Raw genomic sequence first — 18193 nt, forward strand, 5'->3', positions numbered from 1 at the left:
ACGGAGCGCTCACCGTACGGTATAACTAGTAAGATGTGTCATTACTTGTAATTGTAGATGCCATGGTTTCTAAAACAAAATCTGTCTAGTGTTATGTTATCTTCATTCTCATCTTCAGCGCTTTACAATTTTTAGCGGTAGTAGCTCTCTGTCATCAGAAGCCAGAAGGCCCTAAGTGATTGACAGCTAATATTAACCAATCATTCGCGTTCAGTGCTAGAGGAGTGGTGGGCCAATAAGAAGAGCGTGAAGGCGGGGCAAGCATTACGGACTTGGATTTGTTTACTGCAGCAAGTTGACATGACAACTGTTTAAACCATTCCCGAGCGCTGCGTTTCGCGTTTCAAGTGCAGACAAAGAGCTTAGAGATGCATTCTGCGTGAATGTCTCCCGATTTCGCGCATGTGCTGAACATTTTGCAGTAAAAACTGGTCGCACACTACAATTTTAAACACTCGCAGAAATGCTCCCAAATATATTTCAAGGTCGTATAGATAAAATTTCGGGCGCATATGCGACCAAAATGGTCGCAATTTCGAGCCCTGGATATCTGTCACGTGGTTCTTTGTTCAGTATTTGCCGAGTTTAGTTGCTTTTAATGACATGTTTTTCCTGACACAGTCTACTGTTGCCCATGTCTCGTGCAGACTATTTGTAATAACAAAGCCTCGTGGGCGTGGTAGCATTAACTATAATGAGCTCAGACTGAGAATATAGCGTTGGTTTTTATACTGATTACTTTATCAAACAGTATTTGTTTTTAACATGCATTCGCTGCATTTAAAAGTAGACACTTCAAGCTTTCTAGAGATATACGTCTCGTGTCTGTGTGTTTTGTTTTCGCGGCGTTCCAGAGCATTTTGCTGATGCGTTTCTAAAAACAGTTCACAGAGAGAGAAAAGACAGAATGCCTACACTGTTTATTATCCTTGTTTTGCAAAAGCACACACGTTTGTTGTCATTGTGAGTGTACACAATAAAAAATAGACACCTTACAGATTTAATTGTTGTATCGATCTTATCTGTACGATCGAAACTGAAAGTGTAATTTAAGCTAATTTCAGCTTTACGAGGTGACGACTCATCCAAAACACATATACGTGGTCTTCGACCCCTGGCGGTTAACCAATGCTGTGCTTGTCATGGATCACATCTCATTTGTGTTTTAAATTATTTCTAAATTAATTTTAAGGAAAAGTACATTTCTAACACTAGAAAATGATCGTAGTTTGCACAGGATCTTCCTTATATGACGCTGTCTCAAAGACTTACACAGACTCAGAATGTCCCCTTCATTGTTTTACAGACACTGTGTGTCCCATATCATTTATTGAGAGTTTTTTTTTCCTTTACTGTTTGCGTATGGATATTATCAAGCTTTACACAATTAACCATATATGTAATATTACACAGCAAGTTATTTTATCAAATTTTGTTTTTGTATAATTGATTGTAACAAATGTACATGCTAAATTGACAGATCTAATTTTAGCATTGGAAATTATTTAAAAATTTTATGTTTTATTGGATAAAATATGCAGAATTGCTCAAATGTGCTGCTTCGAAATGAAATGAAAATGATGTGCTGCTGTCTGTGATCATTTAGTGTAACTGCCATAATTTCACTATGAAATTAAGATTAAGAACAGCAAACTTTATTTGTTGTTGACCTAAAAAAATTGTTATTCACATAAAAATAAAATTGTTATGTGTTATTCAGCTGTTTGAGTCATTCTGAAGCGCTAGGGGTTGAGTTGTCAATGCGGGGATTGTCGAAATGGGGTGTTAACTGATAAGCTTTATTGATCCACTCGGATCTCACATTAGAGTATCGACAAACTAAACTAAACTAAAATTGCGTAACAGTAACTGCATAACATGGACTAACAGCATTTGAATGAAAGGCAGGTTGGGAAGTGTTTCTGTGAGATGAGAATTGACGTTTCTTTTACCTTATGGTAGAAATGACTCCTAATTGTGTGTGCATGTGAGTGTGGGTGGGTGGAGGAGGGGATTGGTAGTGTGCATGCGAGTAGGAGTGAAACAAATGATCTTTGTTTATTTATTTATTCTCTCCCCTCACATACAAAGAGTCAGAGAATGATCATGTACTCTATTTTTACTCTAATCAATTACTATAGAGATAGAGGATGTAAACGGAGAAAATAGAGGCCATTTCTAATACAGTGGGGGACCGATATGAAAGACCATCAAGTGGAGGACAACAAAGAACACACACACATACACACATAAAGCCCAGGAGGCATATGGTCTCTTATTCGATCTCTTTTATTAAAAGGGTGCAGCCAAAAACGGATCAGCCAGCTGAGACACAGAGAAAGGCAAGTTGGAGTAATGAGGGCATGGCAATGACGAAATGATTTACCTCTGAAAAAAAAGGTTGTGCCCTAATGTTGGTGTGTTTTGTTTCAAATGTGTGTGTGAAAAAAAAAACTGTTGATATATTACATTTTTTTACTAAAATTGCTTTTGGTCTTGCTTTATTAAGGGTTATATGGTTCATATCCAGACATTAATGTTAAATATTCATATTGAATCCTCATAATTATATTATCAAAACACACTGTAATAAATGCTGGGTTCCACACAGTCGATTTGGGTTGATAACACAAAATAATTAATTTTGCTTGTTAGTTTTTACAAATTTAAGTGGATTGAACTTAAAACAATTAAGTTATCTAAAAAAAAATCTAATTGTGATGTATTTTCAATAAATAGTTTGAACAAAAAGGAAACCTCATTTTAGGGCTGCACAATATTTTTTTACATATATTTGTTTCAGCATCGATATTGCAATGTAGTCATTCACAATAGTCACATCGCGAGCATTTGCAATGTTGAGTCTGGACTATGATTGATCATTTTGCATGTGTATTTTAAGACCTGTAACTGTGTGAGGCTTTTAAAAGCATTCAGACTCAAGAAATTATACCGTTTGCCACTTTGACAGTTTAATAAAGATTGAATTATTTCTTAAACAAAGACAATATCATTTAATATTTTATTATTTAATTCCTTTGCACCTGAATGCAGTTTGAATCGTCTAAAAACAATCAAATGCTGTTTATTTAATAAGTATCTTTTTTTTATTGAATTTATATACGCTTGTAGATAGAGCTGGGCCGATAAACTATATTATATTAAATTGCGATAAAATTGATGTCAATAACAATAAGAAGCTCTGGACTTTTTTACTCTATCAATCTAAAAGCCAGTCAAACAGCAGACATTTGGAACAATGTGAATCTAAAAGTGTGTTGATATTAAAGATGTGGCGAATTTTTGGCCACCGAAAATTTATAGGCAGAAAATATGTTATGCCATTTAAAGGGCCCTCTCATTTTTTGGGCTTCAGTCACAGTTGGGTTACTCTTTTTGGGAAGCAATAACAACTAATAAAATATATATTGTAATCGTTCAATATGGAAATAATCGTTGAGATTGCATTTTTGCCATACCGTCTAGCCCTACTTGTAGATTGTTTCTTATATTTTATGCACATGTACTCCCACACAGAATCATAACAATCAATCTAACATGATAGATTCTTTACAAATATTCATTCGACTCATATAGTGAAGTTCTATAAATATTGCTATATATAAGGCAGAATAAAAAATATCGCAATGTTAGATTTTTCCAATATCGTGCAGCCCTACCTCATTTGTTTGAGTGCAGATTCTAATGTCTAAGAATTTAGTACTCTTGAGTTATATATATGGAAATTTCAAAGGATAATAATTATGACACTTAGTATTTTCTATCAAATTTACAGGGAAAAAAGACTGATTTAATGTTCAAGCTAGGGATGCTCTGATCAGGATTTTTGGAGCCAATAGGAAGTACGGATTCCTCATGATCGGCTGATCGACCGAGTGCCGATTCTGATGCTTCAAATTTTATATAACTTTAACATTGCATAAAGCACATTTTCCCTCTAAGTATAATACATAAGTCGAGATGTCTTCTTTCCTAACATAATAAATGAAGGATGTTGCATACTCCCTTAAACATGTCGCTAATAAACATTTAGTGTGGACACGTCATGGTCAGAAGCAGCTTTACTGAAAATAATAGATAAAACAGAAACACTTTGGTAAGAATTGCAACAATGCAATTTAGAAACATTGCAAATGATGGAAGAATAATTCAACGTATCTCAATAAAAAAAATATATTTGATACATTTGATACATATTTTGTTACAAGTAAAATGCATCTTCCTCTGCTTGTAAACCTGTAAACGAACACTTGGGATCGGTTCATGTCATCGGCCAGATTCGAGAGTACCGAGTACCATAAAGTGTGATTATCGACCAATACTGATCTCAGGCAGAGCATCCGTAGTTTCAGCACATTTCTTTCTTCTTCAGACATTATAAACATCAGCTGTTTGCAAAGTCACTAACATTTTGTTTTTAATGCCCACTAAAAATGCTGCCATATTTCTACTGTAATTTAAACCTATGGCTTTAAGTCTCAGGTGGAAATCATTATTTAAAAATTATATTCATGATTATGTCATTGAATTTTAAGTCTTTTATTGCTATGTATGATTGTCTTTTTTTCCTGTTATTAAGACATTTAATATAAGTACAATCATTTATAAAATCACAATCAAGACAAAAAAAAAAGAATACAATAAAATCATTGCATCTGCACAGAGCCCCAGACTAGAATGCTTTCAATTGCAGTAATTAAACAAAAAAGTAGCCATTAGCAACAGACAAGAAAACTTCAGATTTCATCTGGTGAGTAGGCGTTTGTTAATTATATCTTTAGAGATGAGCAAGTGTTTCCTGTGCCTCTGTTCAGAAGCATTCTGTTGCGTCGTCCTCTCAACATGAACATCTGATTAGGTATTGAATGACTCTTCACTCAATGAATCAAACTCAACCTCAGGAGTAATCAATTGTAATTTGAATGTATTTTCCCTGGACATCATTTTTAGATGGAAAAAATGCACAAATGGACAGAAAATAAATCTTAAAAACACCCTTTTTTAAATAATGTAATTAAAAACAGTAAAATATTAACTGAGCCCCCCCCCCCTTTTTTAAATAAACCCTAAAAAGAGCTCTCCATGAAAATGTTGGTGTGCTTTTACATCTCTTTATTTCCACTATTACATCACTTTATCTCTCCCAGTGTAGTAATCTACAAAAGGTCTTGATGCAAAGTAGATCAGCACAGCTGATGTGTTTTCTCTCCTCTTCCTCATAGTGTTATTAATATTGCCTTAAAGCCGTATCATTGGTCCTCCTGGGTGTAAACGCCTTTCCTAGTGGCGGATACTCATCTAACAGATAGATGTACTGACAAAAGCTTGAGTGTGTGAGTCTGGACCCTGCAGGCACACTTTTTGTACACACACACACACACACACACACACACACACACACACACACACACACACTCTCACACTCTTGCCCCTAAAACTTTATTGATTTCCTCCTCCTTTTGTCTTCTTGTCTGTAGTAGCGAGAATCAAACAGCCAAATAGGAATGGCCATGCTTGAGCGTCCGTGTGACTGTCTCTGAGAGTTTGTGTCAACCTTGTTTCATTTTATGTGTGTACAGACATGAAATGACCTTTAAATTAAATCTGTACTTGCAGACACCTACAGTTAGATACTGCTGAAACACATTGACATGCTCAATCTGAGCGGAATTTCTATTGGCTGGGAGCAAATATCTTAAAATGTGATTTTCTGAATTTTGTACTCCTTTGTAAATGCATGTTTTAGTTTTGGCGACGCGGTGGCGCATAGGTAGTGCTGTCACTTCACAGCAAGAAGGTCGCTGGTTTGAGCCTCGGCTGGGTCAGTTGGTGTTTCTGTGTTGAGTTTGCATGTTCTCCTTGCCTTTGCGTGGGTTTCCTCCAGGTGCTCCGGTTTCCCCCACGGTCCAGAGACATGCGGTAAAGGTAAATTGGGTAGGCTAAATTGTCCTTAGTGTATGAGTGTGTATGGATGTTTTCCAGAGACGGGTTGCAGCTGGAAGGGCATCTGCTGCGTAATACATGGGCTGGATAAGTTGGCGGTTCATTGCGCTGTGGCGACCCTGGATTAATAAAGGGACTAAGCTGAAAAGAAAATGAATGAATGTTTTAGTTTTATTTCAGTAATGTCATTTCAGATTGTGGTGGTAGAAAGTCAGAATATTGCATCGTATCACACACTAATTTTAAGGTTACTGGTTGCAATAAAAATTTGTATGGGATGAATTTAAATAAATTAAATTTTGTAATGATCAACTTAAGTTGTTTTATTCAGTACGCTTCATTCAAAACAAAATTGAGGCTGCGGTGGGAAGAAAACCGGAAGGATCAGCACTGTAAACATTGCAACAACATGCTGTGGACTACTAACCTTCAGCTGTTGCCGCCATTTCAAAATGCAGTTATGGTGTAAACCACTTTAATATCATTGTTAAGTTTAATTTAAACACTTAAAAGCATATTTGGCATTAAACAAAATCACAATCTCTTTAAGAGTAATAAAGCTCAAGTGACCTCCTAGGCTTCAGTTCACGGCACCAGGTGAACATTGTAGGAAAACTTTCCTGCTTCAGCCTATGTAATCCGGTGAGCAATAAAACAATGCAGTCCTCTGTAGCACACAGTGGATGTTTTGAAATTTTTAAAACGTCCATTTCCTGCTAACATTTAAGCGTGTTTTTAAACAGTGCTACTTTGCCATAGTATTTACCTGTACTTGACAAAAATGAATGGGATTGGCCGTGAAGGTCACCAGTTCACCGATTTTCACCAAGTGCTAACACAGATACGAAGACACTGGAGCATTTTAAAGCCACGAAGATCAGTCGAGTCATCAGCAGATTGCTCATATGTTTTTGCAGTCTGTAAACTTGGGTAAAGTGCAGTGAACTGACGACCTTCACTGCAATTACAGTCATTTCTGTTGAGCTCTGGTGAAAACTATGGCAAATCAGCTGTGTTTAAGAACGCACTCAACAGCGATTAAATGTTAGCGGAAAATGAATGGTTTTATATATCAGTACCGATTGGTGCCGAAATTCAGTATTGTGACAAGTCTAATATAGTGAAATAATTAGTTTATTAACTTTGATAAATAAATGTTTTTAGAAATGTATTTTGTGGGAAAATAACATTAGCTAACTAGTGCCATTTCCCATAACTTAACTGCAAATAAGTTGCTATATCCCTTTTTATTTTCACTATCCATTTAGAATGGACCTTCAGGTCACTCTGAAGGCAGTGAAATGATAAATTTGTGTCACTCTCTTCATTGATAGGATGCACAGTATAGTTTCTGTGTGACGCCAGGCGATACTTCCAGGTTTCTTTCCACCGCAGCCTTGATTTTGTTTTTAAAATGGTGGCCTTGTGAAATCAGTCTATTCACCCCATTTACATTTTTTTTTGCAACCAATTACCTTAAAAAATTTCGTAAATTAAATAAATCATTTTTTTCAGTGTATAGACATTTGTTTGATTGTGTGTGAAGAACCTACAGTGCTGTTATTGAAATACTTGGTGAATCATGCCAAATGTAATGTATACTACACTTTGCATGTTAAAATATTGTTTTTGGATGTATTTTGCTGTCATTTGAATGTGGGAGAGTCTTTTTACATTGCACATATATTTATTCCTACATTAATTAAAAATATACTGTAGTGTAATGCTTATGTCTAAAGCCTGGTTTATACTTCAACGTCAAGTGACCGGCGAAACCCACAGCGCATGCAATGCGCCTAGCTGTGCATTTATACTTCTGCACGCTGTCACTGTTGGTCTGCATTAACACTTCCTAAACGCTAGTGGGCAGTGAGGTGTTAATGTTCCTCTGTGTTGAGTTTCTTCGCTGCTGTTTTGTTTTTTCTAAACACATCCTGGATGTACAAGTGGCTCAAACTCGCTCATTTTGAGGCAGGAACCGGCAGACGCGCAACAACTTTAACTATGAGGTAAACAAAAAAACAAAATTTTCCATCCGGAGCTCCTTCACGGGACTCCACACTTGTAAACAATCGCTTTATCGGGCTCGCGCCACTCGGTCCCGCCCTGACTCGTCAGCGCTACTAAGCTGACCAATCACAGAGCTTGCTCTACGCGTTGTTGCGGCGTGTAGTTAAATTTTTTGAGAGGTGCACGGCCACGACGTAGGGCTTTGCATCAACGCGTTGGCTGCGCCGTAGCATATATGCGTGCGCTTGACGCAGAAGTAAATCAGCCTTAAGAGTATGCATTTTAATGCAGCACACATTTTTACTTTCGCTTTATATTGTGAATCATTATGATGTTAATGGCTCGTCTTAAAATGGAATGTAAATTTGTCTCAGTTTTTGCCTCTTAGAAATGCATTATTAGTACATTTAACCTGTCACTAATAGAATTTCTCATCATCATTTTTTTAATTGTATTTGTGACTGGTTGCAGTGTATGGCTGTGTATTTTCTTGTCCCCAATCTTACTTGTGAATATCAAAAATGCATGAGGGGCAGGACTGGTTCATTGGCTTTTTAGGATAGGATGGTTAAAGTGTGTTTTTGTCTTTCCGACTGCTCTCTACTCATTCTTTCTTTTCAACTACTTCACACTTACAGTTGCACACTGTAATAAGTTGGCATAGGATAGGGTCTCTGAACTTCCCACACATTTTTTTTTCTGTTCCTAACACTTATCAATGCCCTTCAGGCAGCTATTTGGGGATGTACACCAGAAAGGCTTTTTTTGCAAGCAATTTGCAAACAGGGACCTGCTTTGTCTGGAAGGGTTGCACCTGAGTCCCTTTCCTCAGGGGAGTTTCTTTTTGTGTGTGTTTATGTGCACGGAATATCTTAGAGATGATACAAACACATGGTTGACTGAGCCACCGTTTCTGTCCTGGACATGGGACCGACACTTTTAACAATTCATCATTAAGTTCTTATTTGATAGTGAAGAGAAAAATATCTTACTTGCATCATGTTTTTTTGTCCTTTTTGGACCTTGAGCTTGAGGGTATAAATTACCTTAATCTTTTTGTTAAATGGAAAAATCGGCTTGAAAATTCTATAGATTGTTGAGTGTGCTTAATAGTTTATTTTAAATCTAAATATTGCTTTAATTTATATTTTAGTATAGACCTTTGCTTTGATTAACAGAGCTACAGGAGTAAAACTGAGTCAGTGCTGTGTTTTATTATGCAGTGATCTGCCATTTGCTGACATAACTGAAAATGTACAGATGTTATGCATAAACCTGTGAATCAGCAGACTGAAAATATAAAAGATGAACACCTGAACTATAATAATGATCATCACGGACCGTCAAACAGGGCAAAATATGTTAAATGATGCTCAACTATTTGCTTTACAGTAGTTTATGGTCACAAAGTGACACGTTGTAAATTATGACCAGCCTAGAACAGAACAACGTGAACAATGAAATGCTGCTTCACTGAAGAGCAGCGATATGAAGCATCTGTCACTGCTGTAATGAGACTGCTGCTGAAAGCTGACCAAATCAAAAGATTGATTTTAGGAACATGTTTGATGGATGTGGGTGCGTGCGTGCGTACGCGTGTGTGTTAGTAACGGAGGCACTAGAGGAGTGTGTGGGTGTAATCCAGGATAACTGCTCTATGGCCAGGCTCTATTTTCAGCACTTCCTTAATCTACACACTAATGGGATTGGGAACAGCCATCTTTCTCTGTTTGTTTGGGTTGAGTTCCCTCCAAAATAAGGGTTTATCTCTCTCTCTTTCTCTCTCTCACACACACAAGCACTCCCTCCTTCTCCCCCTTGCACTGATTATTTCTGTTTGCTTTATCACAGAAGTACACCTGTTTTTAGTCCTCCTCTGACCATATGATGGAACACAAAATGTCTATTTCTGTTTATCTATCTATTTTAGGGATGCCCCAATACTAAATATAATATTGAACCGTTTGGTACAACCTCCATGGTTCAATACTCATGGAATTTGCGGTTTTGCATTTAAATGAACAATTTAGCATTTCCCCATTCCTTTAATTACTCTCTTAAATGACTCTGTGCATGTTAGTATGTATATTCATTTGCTAAAACCAGGCTCACCACAAGTATGTACCATCAGTGGGATGCTTCCATGTAAAAATAAAAGAGCAGTGTGCCGCATGTTAAAGCACTAGCACGACGAAGCCAAAATAATTTGTGCTCTCTGTAACTTTTTTATTGTGTTGCATTTGTGGATTATCTTCAAAACATCAGATTCCTGCTGTCTGCGTTTTTAATATGAATTAAACAACAAAAGATATATAGCTCATTAATGGTTAAACTTTGTTAAATGTACAGTGGTTCTTTCGCTTTCATGCGGTTCACTTATCGGTTTTGCTGATTTTTTTCGTGCAATTTGACATTTTTAAATTTTATTTATTTATTTTTTTATTTATTTGTTTGTTTGTTTGTTTATTTTTTACAGAACTTTGTGTTTTACATCCTGATTTACGCATTGTTCTGCGTCCTGACTGGCTGTAGACCTCTGTCGATCAATCTCCTTTGTGCCGTGTCTCCTGTACAGTACAGAATGCATTTAGCTTGCCAAATTTACATAAATCTTTGATCGCTAGCAGTCTGACTCTAAAGTGCTGTACTGTGTTTGCAAGTTGTCTCCAACCATCATACAAAAATTTGAACTTGTGGAAATGCTAAAGGAAGGTAAAAGTTACACACTGATGTAGAGTGCCATTTCAGAATAAATAAATGAAGATCAAATGGTTTTGCTTTTTGTTTTCATTCTATAATACTGGATGCATTTTTTCAGGAAGGTTTGAACTTTTAAGAGTGTTTAAACGAGAGAAAAGTGTGAGCATGTTAATGCCTGTCTGAGAAAAGTGTATAAAGTGTTTAGTGAGGGGTTTTACAGCCTCAAAACTATCTATAATAATTGTAAAAAAAAGAAAGAAGACTACTTCACGGATTTTGCCTATTGCGGGTAATTTTTAGAACATAACTCCCGGGAGTAACGAGGCACCACGGTATACAGTGAAAAATACATACAGTATGCAGTGCTGTATTTGAATATATTATTCAGTTTTTTACAGAACAACATGTACACCAAACTGTACTGAAACTGAAAACCTATGCAAAGTCTGCAATGCTGCATCCCTACTATCTGGTCTCTATCTTGTACCTGTGTTTGTAAAAAACGCTTATAAACGGTTTATATAGTTTGCAAAAAAAAATCTTATTTGCATTTTGTTTGTGCTTTGTTGTTTTTAAAAAGGTTGGCAACTGTGTAGGGCTAATGTGGAACCAACTACTGTGTACTTAAGCTCTTTTAAGGGTATGTTATTAACTGTTATTCCTTGGTTTCAGTTTACTGCTAAGATCCATTTGCATTGTTTTTAGTTATATCAGATTCCACAATATCAAATTCCATTGTGAAATGATCACAAATCCTGACCTGAACTGACCCATTTACATAAAAGTATAAAAAGGCTGTGCTCTGCTCACTGTCTTATAAAAAGTAAACATGAAAGCAACTGATATCAGCTTTTGTTTAATTGTAAGATGATTTGCCACAAAATCCAGCTAATGTATGCATAGTTACTAAGGAGGGTGGGGATGAGAATGTGGAGGAAAAGAGCAAAGTTTTTGAATTTTAAGTGTTGCTTGTTTGCTTTTCCACATTCACAGAATGTCCAACATATTACTAATGTATACATCTGTAGAAGAATGCTTTACAGCTCAGAATAATGATAAATGTCAAAGTAGACTGGTTTAAAATTTGCATGTGTTCAATTGTAAGTGTTCAGAGTCAGATGAAAGAGATCTGACCTGTATTGGATCCATGATCACATGCTGAAGTGGGCCATTGAAAAGATACATTTTTTTCATGATTTTTTTGTGCTATTTACAACATATAGACAAATAATAAGCACTTTTTTTTCCTGGGTCACGATCTCATACAGACAGATTTTTCTAATTGACCATAACATTCGCATGGTCATACATATCTGCATATCTGTAATTGGCTATAATGTTCAACGCTGCAAAACATGTTGAAAATATTACTTCACAGAACATTTAAAGAATTATAGTACATCATAGGGCTGTGCAATTTGGGCAAAATATCTAATTGCTTTTTTTTCTTTTTTTTAAACAAATATTTAAAATTTATTTCCTAGTTAATTTTATAGTCAAGCTTCAACTCAATCTATATCAATAATCGTAGCTTCTTACTGCTAAAATGCGGAACTGAAAAGTATGAACTAATTCCAACTTTTATTCAAATTTGTTAACAAATATTCAGCAATTAAACACAAAATATAAAAACATAAAAGCAAACAGTATTGAGTTATGGTGTTAGTTATCTCCCAGTGCCTTTGTGATTTTTTTTCATATGGTGTAACAGCTGCAAACAAGGAAATTGTACTTTGCTGTTGCTAGCTGAGTGTCACTGGCAATACTTTTAGTAAAATTTTTGGCAAGACATTCTTCATATAGCCACCTGTGGTGCTTTTTTATGCGCTGGCTGTTGTATTTCCTCATGCTGTGACAACGATTCTGAGACAGCTCCTACAAATGACCTGTTTTTGTTCGGTGTCTGTGACTTTGAAAACTAAATATTCCCATATTACTGACATGCTGTTTTTTTTTTTTATATGAATTAGTAAATTGATGCTTCTGAAGTGGCAGATGCCATCATCTCACTTGTCCACGCTTTCCTGTTTGTTAGTTTTATTGTGAGCTTTCCGCATAGTCTGATTGCGCATTTCTTATTGGGCAAAATGAAAGTGTGGTCACTCAATCGGCTAGTTAGACTGTCACACACAGATGGCAGTCACGCATTTGCTCTGGGTGGGGGAAATTATATAATGCATATATATATCTCATATCGCAGCCTCTAGCAATTAGCAAATCGCTACATTTCAATTGGATTGCGATTCAATTTTGATTAACCGCACAGCCGTAGTACAGCAGACGTTATTTTAAAAAGTTAATGATTGACTTGGACTCAAAGTTCCAGTCTTTTAAAGTGTTGTTTGTTTATATTTTAAATTATTCCTATATTTTTGTTCGAGTGAATACAAGAAATCAGGTCCATAAATCCACATGATATAGATCAGTGTATTACACTGTAATTCTCTTTCCATCATAAGGTCATCAGTGAATCAGAATTTCTCCCTCATGAGCACCTGGGGTCTTTTGTTTGTGTGTCCCTGGAAGCCCTTCCGTAATCTCTGGAGTCCAGTCCCCACCCCTCCTGTTCCCCTTATGACTGATGGAGCTGTCGGTGAGGTGATGCTCAGGGTGAGGCCAGTGGATTAAAGCTGGAGCCTGCAGGGAGAGAATGGGCACATAGACGCAGGCACTCACACTGATATGAAAATTACGAAAGCTGTTCTCTGTAAACAAACACATGCTCAAAATGCTTTGCTAATTTAGACTACCACAATAGACACTTATACCCATGCATGCAAGCCTAGGGTATCAATCCGTTTCAGGTACATTATCATTAAAAGAATGCATATGCTGGCTCTATTCAAATACTATTGTGCTGCCTTGCTTTCTACACATGTAAGGAGGTGCCTTCTAAAGTAGCTGTAATGAGCTGATTTGATGTTCTACAATGAAAAACATGCAGATATGAAGTGGATATAGTTACGTGATTGGTGTTAGCATGTTGCTAAGTTGAAAAAGAAGTACACTAAGTTTTATTTACTTTTTTTTTACAAAATAATTTTTACCTAATTTTTCTTTTTTCAACTTAAAATTTTCTGGATTTAATTTATTTAAATTTATTTATTGCATTGCATACTTAATTTATAACAATTTTTCAAATGCAGAGATCGTGAATGTCTTGCCTTATATCAAACACAACCAACTTTTTCTTCCCACACATCTTGGTCAGACCCAGTACAGCTTCCATGTGTTGCTCAAACACCCACAGTAATTGGGTTTGACAAAGGCTGCTTTCGTTTTGAGGCAAAAATCCTCCTTGTTTGCAGTGCTTCATGAGAAATGGACACAACTTAGTTTTCTCGAACCGTACAACCATTTGCGGTGTGTATGTGCTTCTACAAATCTTCTACAAACTAAATCTTTGCTTCCGTTGATGCTACTGTACTTGCTATAGAACATTTGTCACAATATATTCTTTCCCTTTTGCTTGTTTGGCATGTGGCAGGTGGTCATCGCAGGTGACCTTTTTCATTCACTTAACTGAGTGTTGACAGAACTTGCCGAACAGTTGCTGTCCCCATTCCTACAAATTGTTAGGCTACTGTTCTGTGGACATTTAGCATCTAGAGGAATTAACTATTAGTCAAGTCTCTTGACTTTGAGTCGATGTTTATAAATAGTGTAATTTTGCACCTTACTAATGTATTGTAGTCATGCTTATGAAAAATGCATGCATATGTCATTTTATTAGTCAGATAATGAAATATTTTACAAATATTATAACATTTGTAAAAGATTTACAATGGATTTTGAAAATAATTGAATTCAAAATGGCAAAAATTGTCAAACTCGTTAACAGTTCTTGCTTGTTATACATTTGAATTCAGTTTTCATATTTGGATTCCACAATTTCATCCATTTTTTTGCATATGCATCACAAAATTCATAGGGCCTTATTTTACTGAGCAAAATATGCATGAAGTTCTGCTTTGTGTGAAGTCAAATCCATTTAAATGTGACTCAAAGAGTTTGTTGATTTAAATAAATAGAACCACCTCACATTTTTCCCCCATTTATGCCTCTAGCACAGACACACACATACTTGGCCTAGTACAGTCAGTTTGGTCTAGACAGAAACTATTGATCCTTAATTTGTCTGGTTGGCCTTTTATCAACTTTTGTGTATGTGTTTTATTTTTCTCATCAAAAGAGCATGATGTATTCTTTCTAGATATGGTAGATTCATGCAATTACATGCATAACTTATCAGAAGTAATCTTAGTGTTTGAGGAAAGCAGATTTTACCTGATCTCTGTTTCTGTTTTTGCCCTAGAGGTTTGTAATGCCCTGAAATATTTAGGGGATAAAGTTTGTCCTACATGCAGTTTCCTTTTTCCTTCTAGAATCTGTTGATTTTAAGAAGTCATCTTCATGGTGGGATTAGCAGAGGGGATTGTTCAATCTGAAGGAGGGAACGAGGGATTTCATCTAATCTGTGTTTTGGTTTAGGATTGGATTAAGCTTAGTTTATCTGGATATGTTAACTGCTTCTTGAGAATCGGTTTGTGCTTCTTTCTTTAGTAGAAAAAAGTTTGCATTTTGTTTGGTTATAGCACTTCAGCCAAACATCGTTTGGGCATTGTGGCTTGCTGTTGACAGGTTGTCCAACTCTTGTGGCCAAAACATATGAGCAAATGTTACTGCAAGAAGAAAAGAAAGTTATTTTGGTTAAAAGTTTGCGAGAGTACCTAAATAAAAAAAATAATATGCACTAAATGAAATGTTTACAGTATATTAAAAACTGTATTTTTTGTTTTAAAAAGCTTTGATTTATAAAGAATAAGTCATAAATATTGGTTGCTGACCATGTAACTGTTTTCCATTATATTTAAAATGACAAAAACTTTCACAACATTATGAGCCTATTAGATGGTCTTTCTACGAAACTTTAATTGCTAAACTTGACAAAACACATAATTTTGTGCATTTTCATTCTGGTTTGATATGGGCTGGGCGATTAATCGAAAAATTGAAATCGACATTAAGAACCTATAATCAATCTAATTTTTTCAAGTCAATTTTTTCAATTACTTTGCCTACCGCGTCTGGAGTCTAGTGGCCCCGCTTTAAGACTGATTTCTACACCTGCGTTGAGCGCACTGGTGTGGTCCCACGCAGCCTTCGTGCGGTCACATACCTGCACACCTCTCAAGAAATATAACTACACATTGCACATTTGTACTACATTGACGATGATTGGAAGCTGTGCCTGAAAAGTCTCGAGACAACATATTTTCCATTACAATAAAATTATTATTTACATTAAAATATTTGTTTACAGAAGATTCAAGAAATTCACTGTTAAATATTACTTACAGGATATACAAGAGGCATTTTATTTAGAAGAGATACTGCTTATTTTCTACTTTTAATATGACAACCAAAATGTTAATAATGGATTTTGTTTTCAAAAGTGCAAGTTATTTATAAGTTAGTTATTAGTTAGTATTTATTCATTAGTTATTTTTATAAGAAATAGTTACTGTTGGTTTTAGGCAATTTGTGTTTTAATTTCAATTGTCCAACATTGAAGTAAATAATCATAGATAGTAGATCATACCTGTTAACCCTCCTGTTTTACCCAGGATTCTTAGTATTTTACAGTTCTATCCCGCTATCATCCTGTTAGGATATTTTCCTGTATTTCTCTTTAAATATGAGTCTGTTTTGTGCTTTCGCTTTTAGGCATGAAAACACTGAAATAAAAACGGCGCGATTCCCTTCCTTTTCATCACAGGTGCCATCTCCCCTTCATATGCAATCCTCAAAACAGTCATATAGCGGAGCGTAACTGTCAGCTGATGCGCTCTATAGTAATAAATAGATGCTGTTTCCTAAACGAATCTAAAGATGTCGATCTTGGTGTTTTTTTTTCCCCCAAACACAAGTAATTGCATTAAAAGTTAATAAAGCAAACAAATGCTTTCATTATAATGTTAAATGTGTGCATTTTTAAAGTGTTATGTAATGTAATCAATAGAAAAAAACAATCTAAATAAATCATTCATTTGTAATTGTTACTCTTTAATCAGAATGTGTAATTTATACAGCGTAGAAACGGCTAATGACATTTGATAACTTGATTCTATTTCATCATAATAGCTATTAATTTTAATAAGCTGAACTGTTTGCTAATTTATTTGCTGCATATACTTTTATTTTCTTTTGTAAATAATAATAATAATAAAACGCATTACTGACCATTTAACTGTTTATTTACATAGAAACAGCTCTAAATGAGCATATTTACTAGTTTGGGGATTTTTTAAGGGGGAATGCCTTACTATGGTGGGCATATTCTTTATTTTCACATCCCAATGTTAACAGGTATGTAGTAGATGGTGTGTGTTCTTGAACTATTTTAAAAGCAAGTAATGCACCCTTCATTCTGAAGTCTTTCACTTGTAATATGCAAACATATTTACTATACAAAACCTGTCAGTAAACTATGAGGGCAAAAAAATAAAATAAAATAATCATTCATTAATTGTAATCAAGTTAAAATGTTGAATTAATCAAGATTTTCATTTTAGGCCAAATCACCCAGTCCTAGGTTTGATGCTCAATGCATTCATCTCCAACATCACTGAGGCCCAGAAAATCATTCACAGGATACCATAAATTTATTTAATGATCCTAGCTAACTGGGTTGGTTGTTGGACTTGCTCTGCTCTGCGGTTATTGTGATAATTTGTACAAAATGTTCTGAATACAAAATGCATACAGATTGCAGGACAGCTAATGAGCCCAGTCTGTTCTGTACCAGGTGAGACTAACCTCATCCGATTACAGTCTGCTGCTGAGGAATCATTCACCTGCTTGCAGCTATATTTAAATATGTAATATTTGTCAGAAATAGTTTTATGGTAAGGGTTTGTCACACTTTTAGCAGAACAAAGGCAAACGTTCTTGTGATGTGCTGTGATGGTCATCTTGTCGTCCTCTGACACATTTACAGAGACCTTTAATAAATAAAGAGGTTGCTGGCCATCGTCTCACTTTGTGCTACTTTGTTTTCCAGGGCAGCTGTTGAGTTTCCAGCTGCGACCATGAGTACCATCTCACCGACTGATTTCGACAGCGTGGAGATCCAGCAGCAGTACAACGACATCAACAACCGCTGGGACATTGCAGCCGAAACAGAATGGGACAACGAGAACAGTTCTGCACGTTTGTTTGAGCGTTCTCGAATCAAAGCACTCGCAGGTCAGTTCTTTTTATTTTTGCCATTATTTTGTGATTTTTACAACCATTTGCTTTGTGTTTGTTCTTATCATTGTTTATGATTGCATGCCTGCATTATCAGCTGGTGTTCAACAGGTTGCATTATGTGATTGTGTCCAGTAGGGGGTGGCATAAGGCAAAATGTATTCACAAAATCATTTAAACCAAAAAATTACAAATCTACTTTTAATGCTCTAATTGTGATTTTTTTTGGAGTGTATTGAAGTGATGTTGTGGTGAATGCATGAGATAT

At 35.7% G+C, this 18193-nt stretch overlaps 1 protein-coding gene across 4 annotated transcripts in view; it reads left to right on the plus strand.

Moving 5' to 3' along the window:
• The window catches only part of sptbn2 (spectrin, beta, non-erythrocytic 2), a 92071-nt gene that overhangs the window by 12574 nt on the left and 61304 nt on the right, over positions 1 to 18193 (plus strand). For 3 of the 4 annotated variants that reach the window (NM_001423118.1, XM_068221211.2, XM_068221213.2), the window contains 1 exon segment: positions 17738 to 17922. In NM_001423118.1, the coding sequence (NP_001410047.1) occupies positions 17766 to 17922 (157 nt within the window). In that variant the 5' untranslated portion in view covers positions 17738 to 17765. 4 annotated transcript variants of the gene reach the window in all.

Source organism: Danio rerio, chromosome 5 (assembly GCF_049306965.1).
Source record: "Danio rerio strain Tuebingen ecotype United States chromosome 5, GRCz12tu, whole genome shotgun sequence".
Taxonomy (NCBI): Eukaryota; Metazoa; Chordata; class Actinopteri; order Cypriniformes; family Danionidae; genus Danio; species Danio rerio.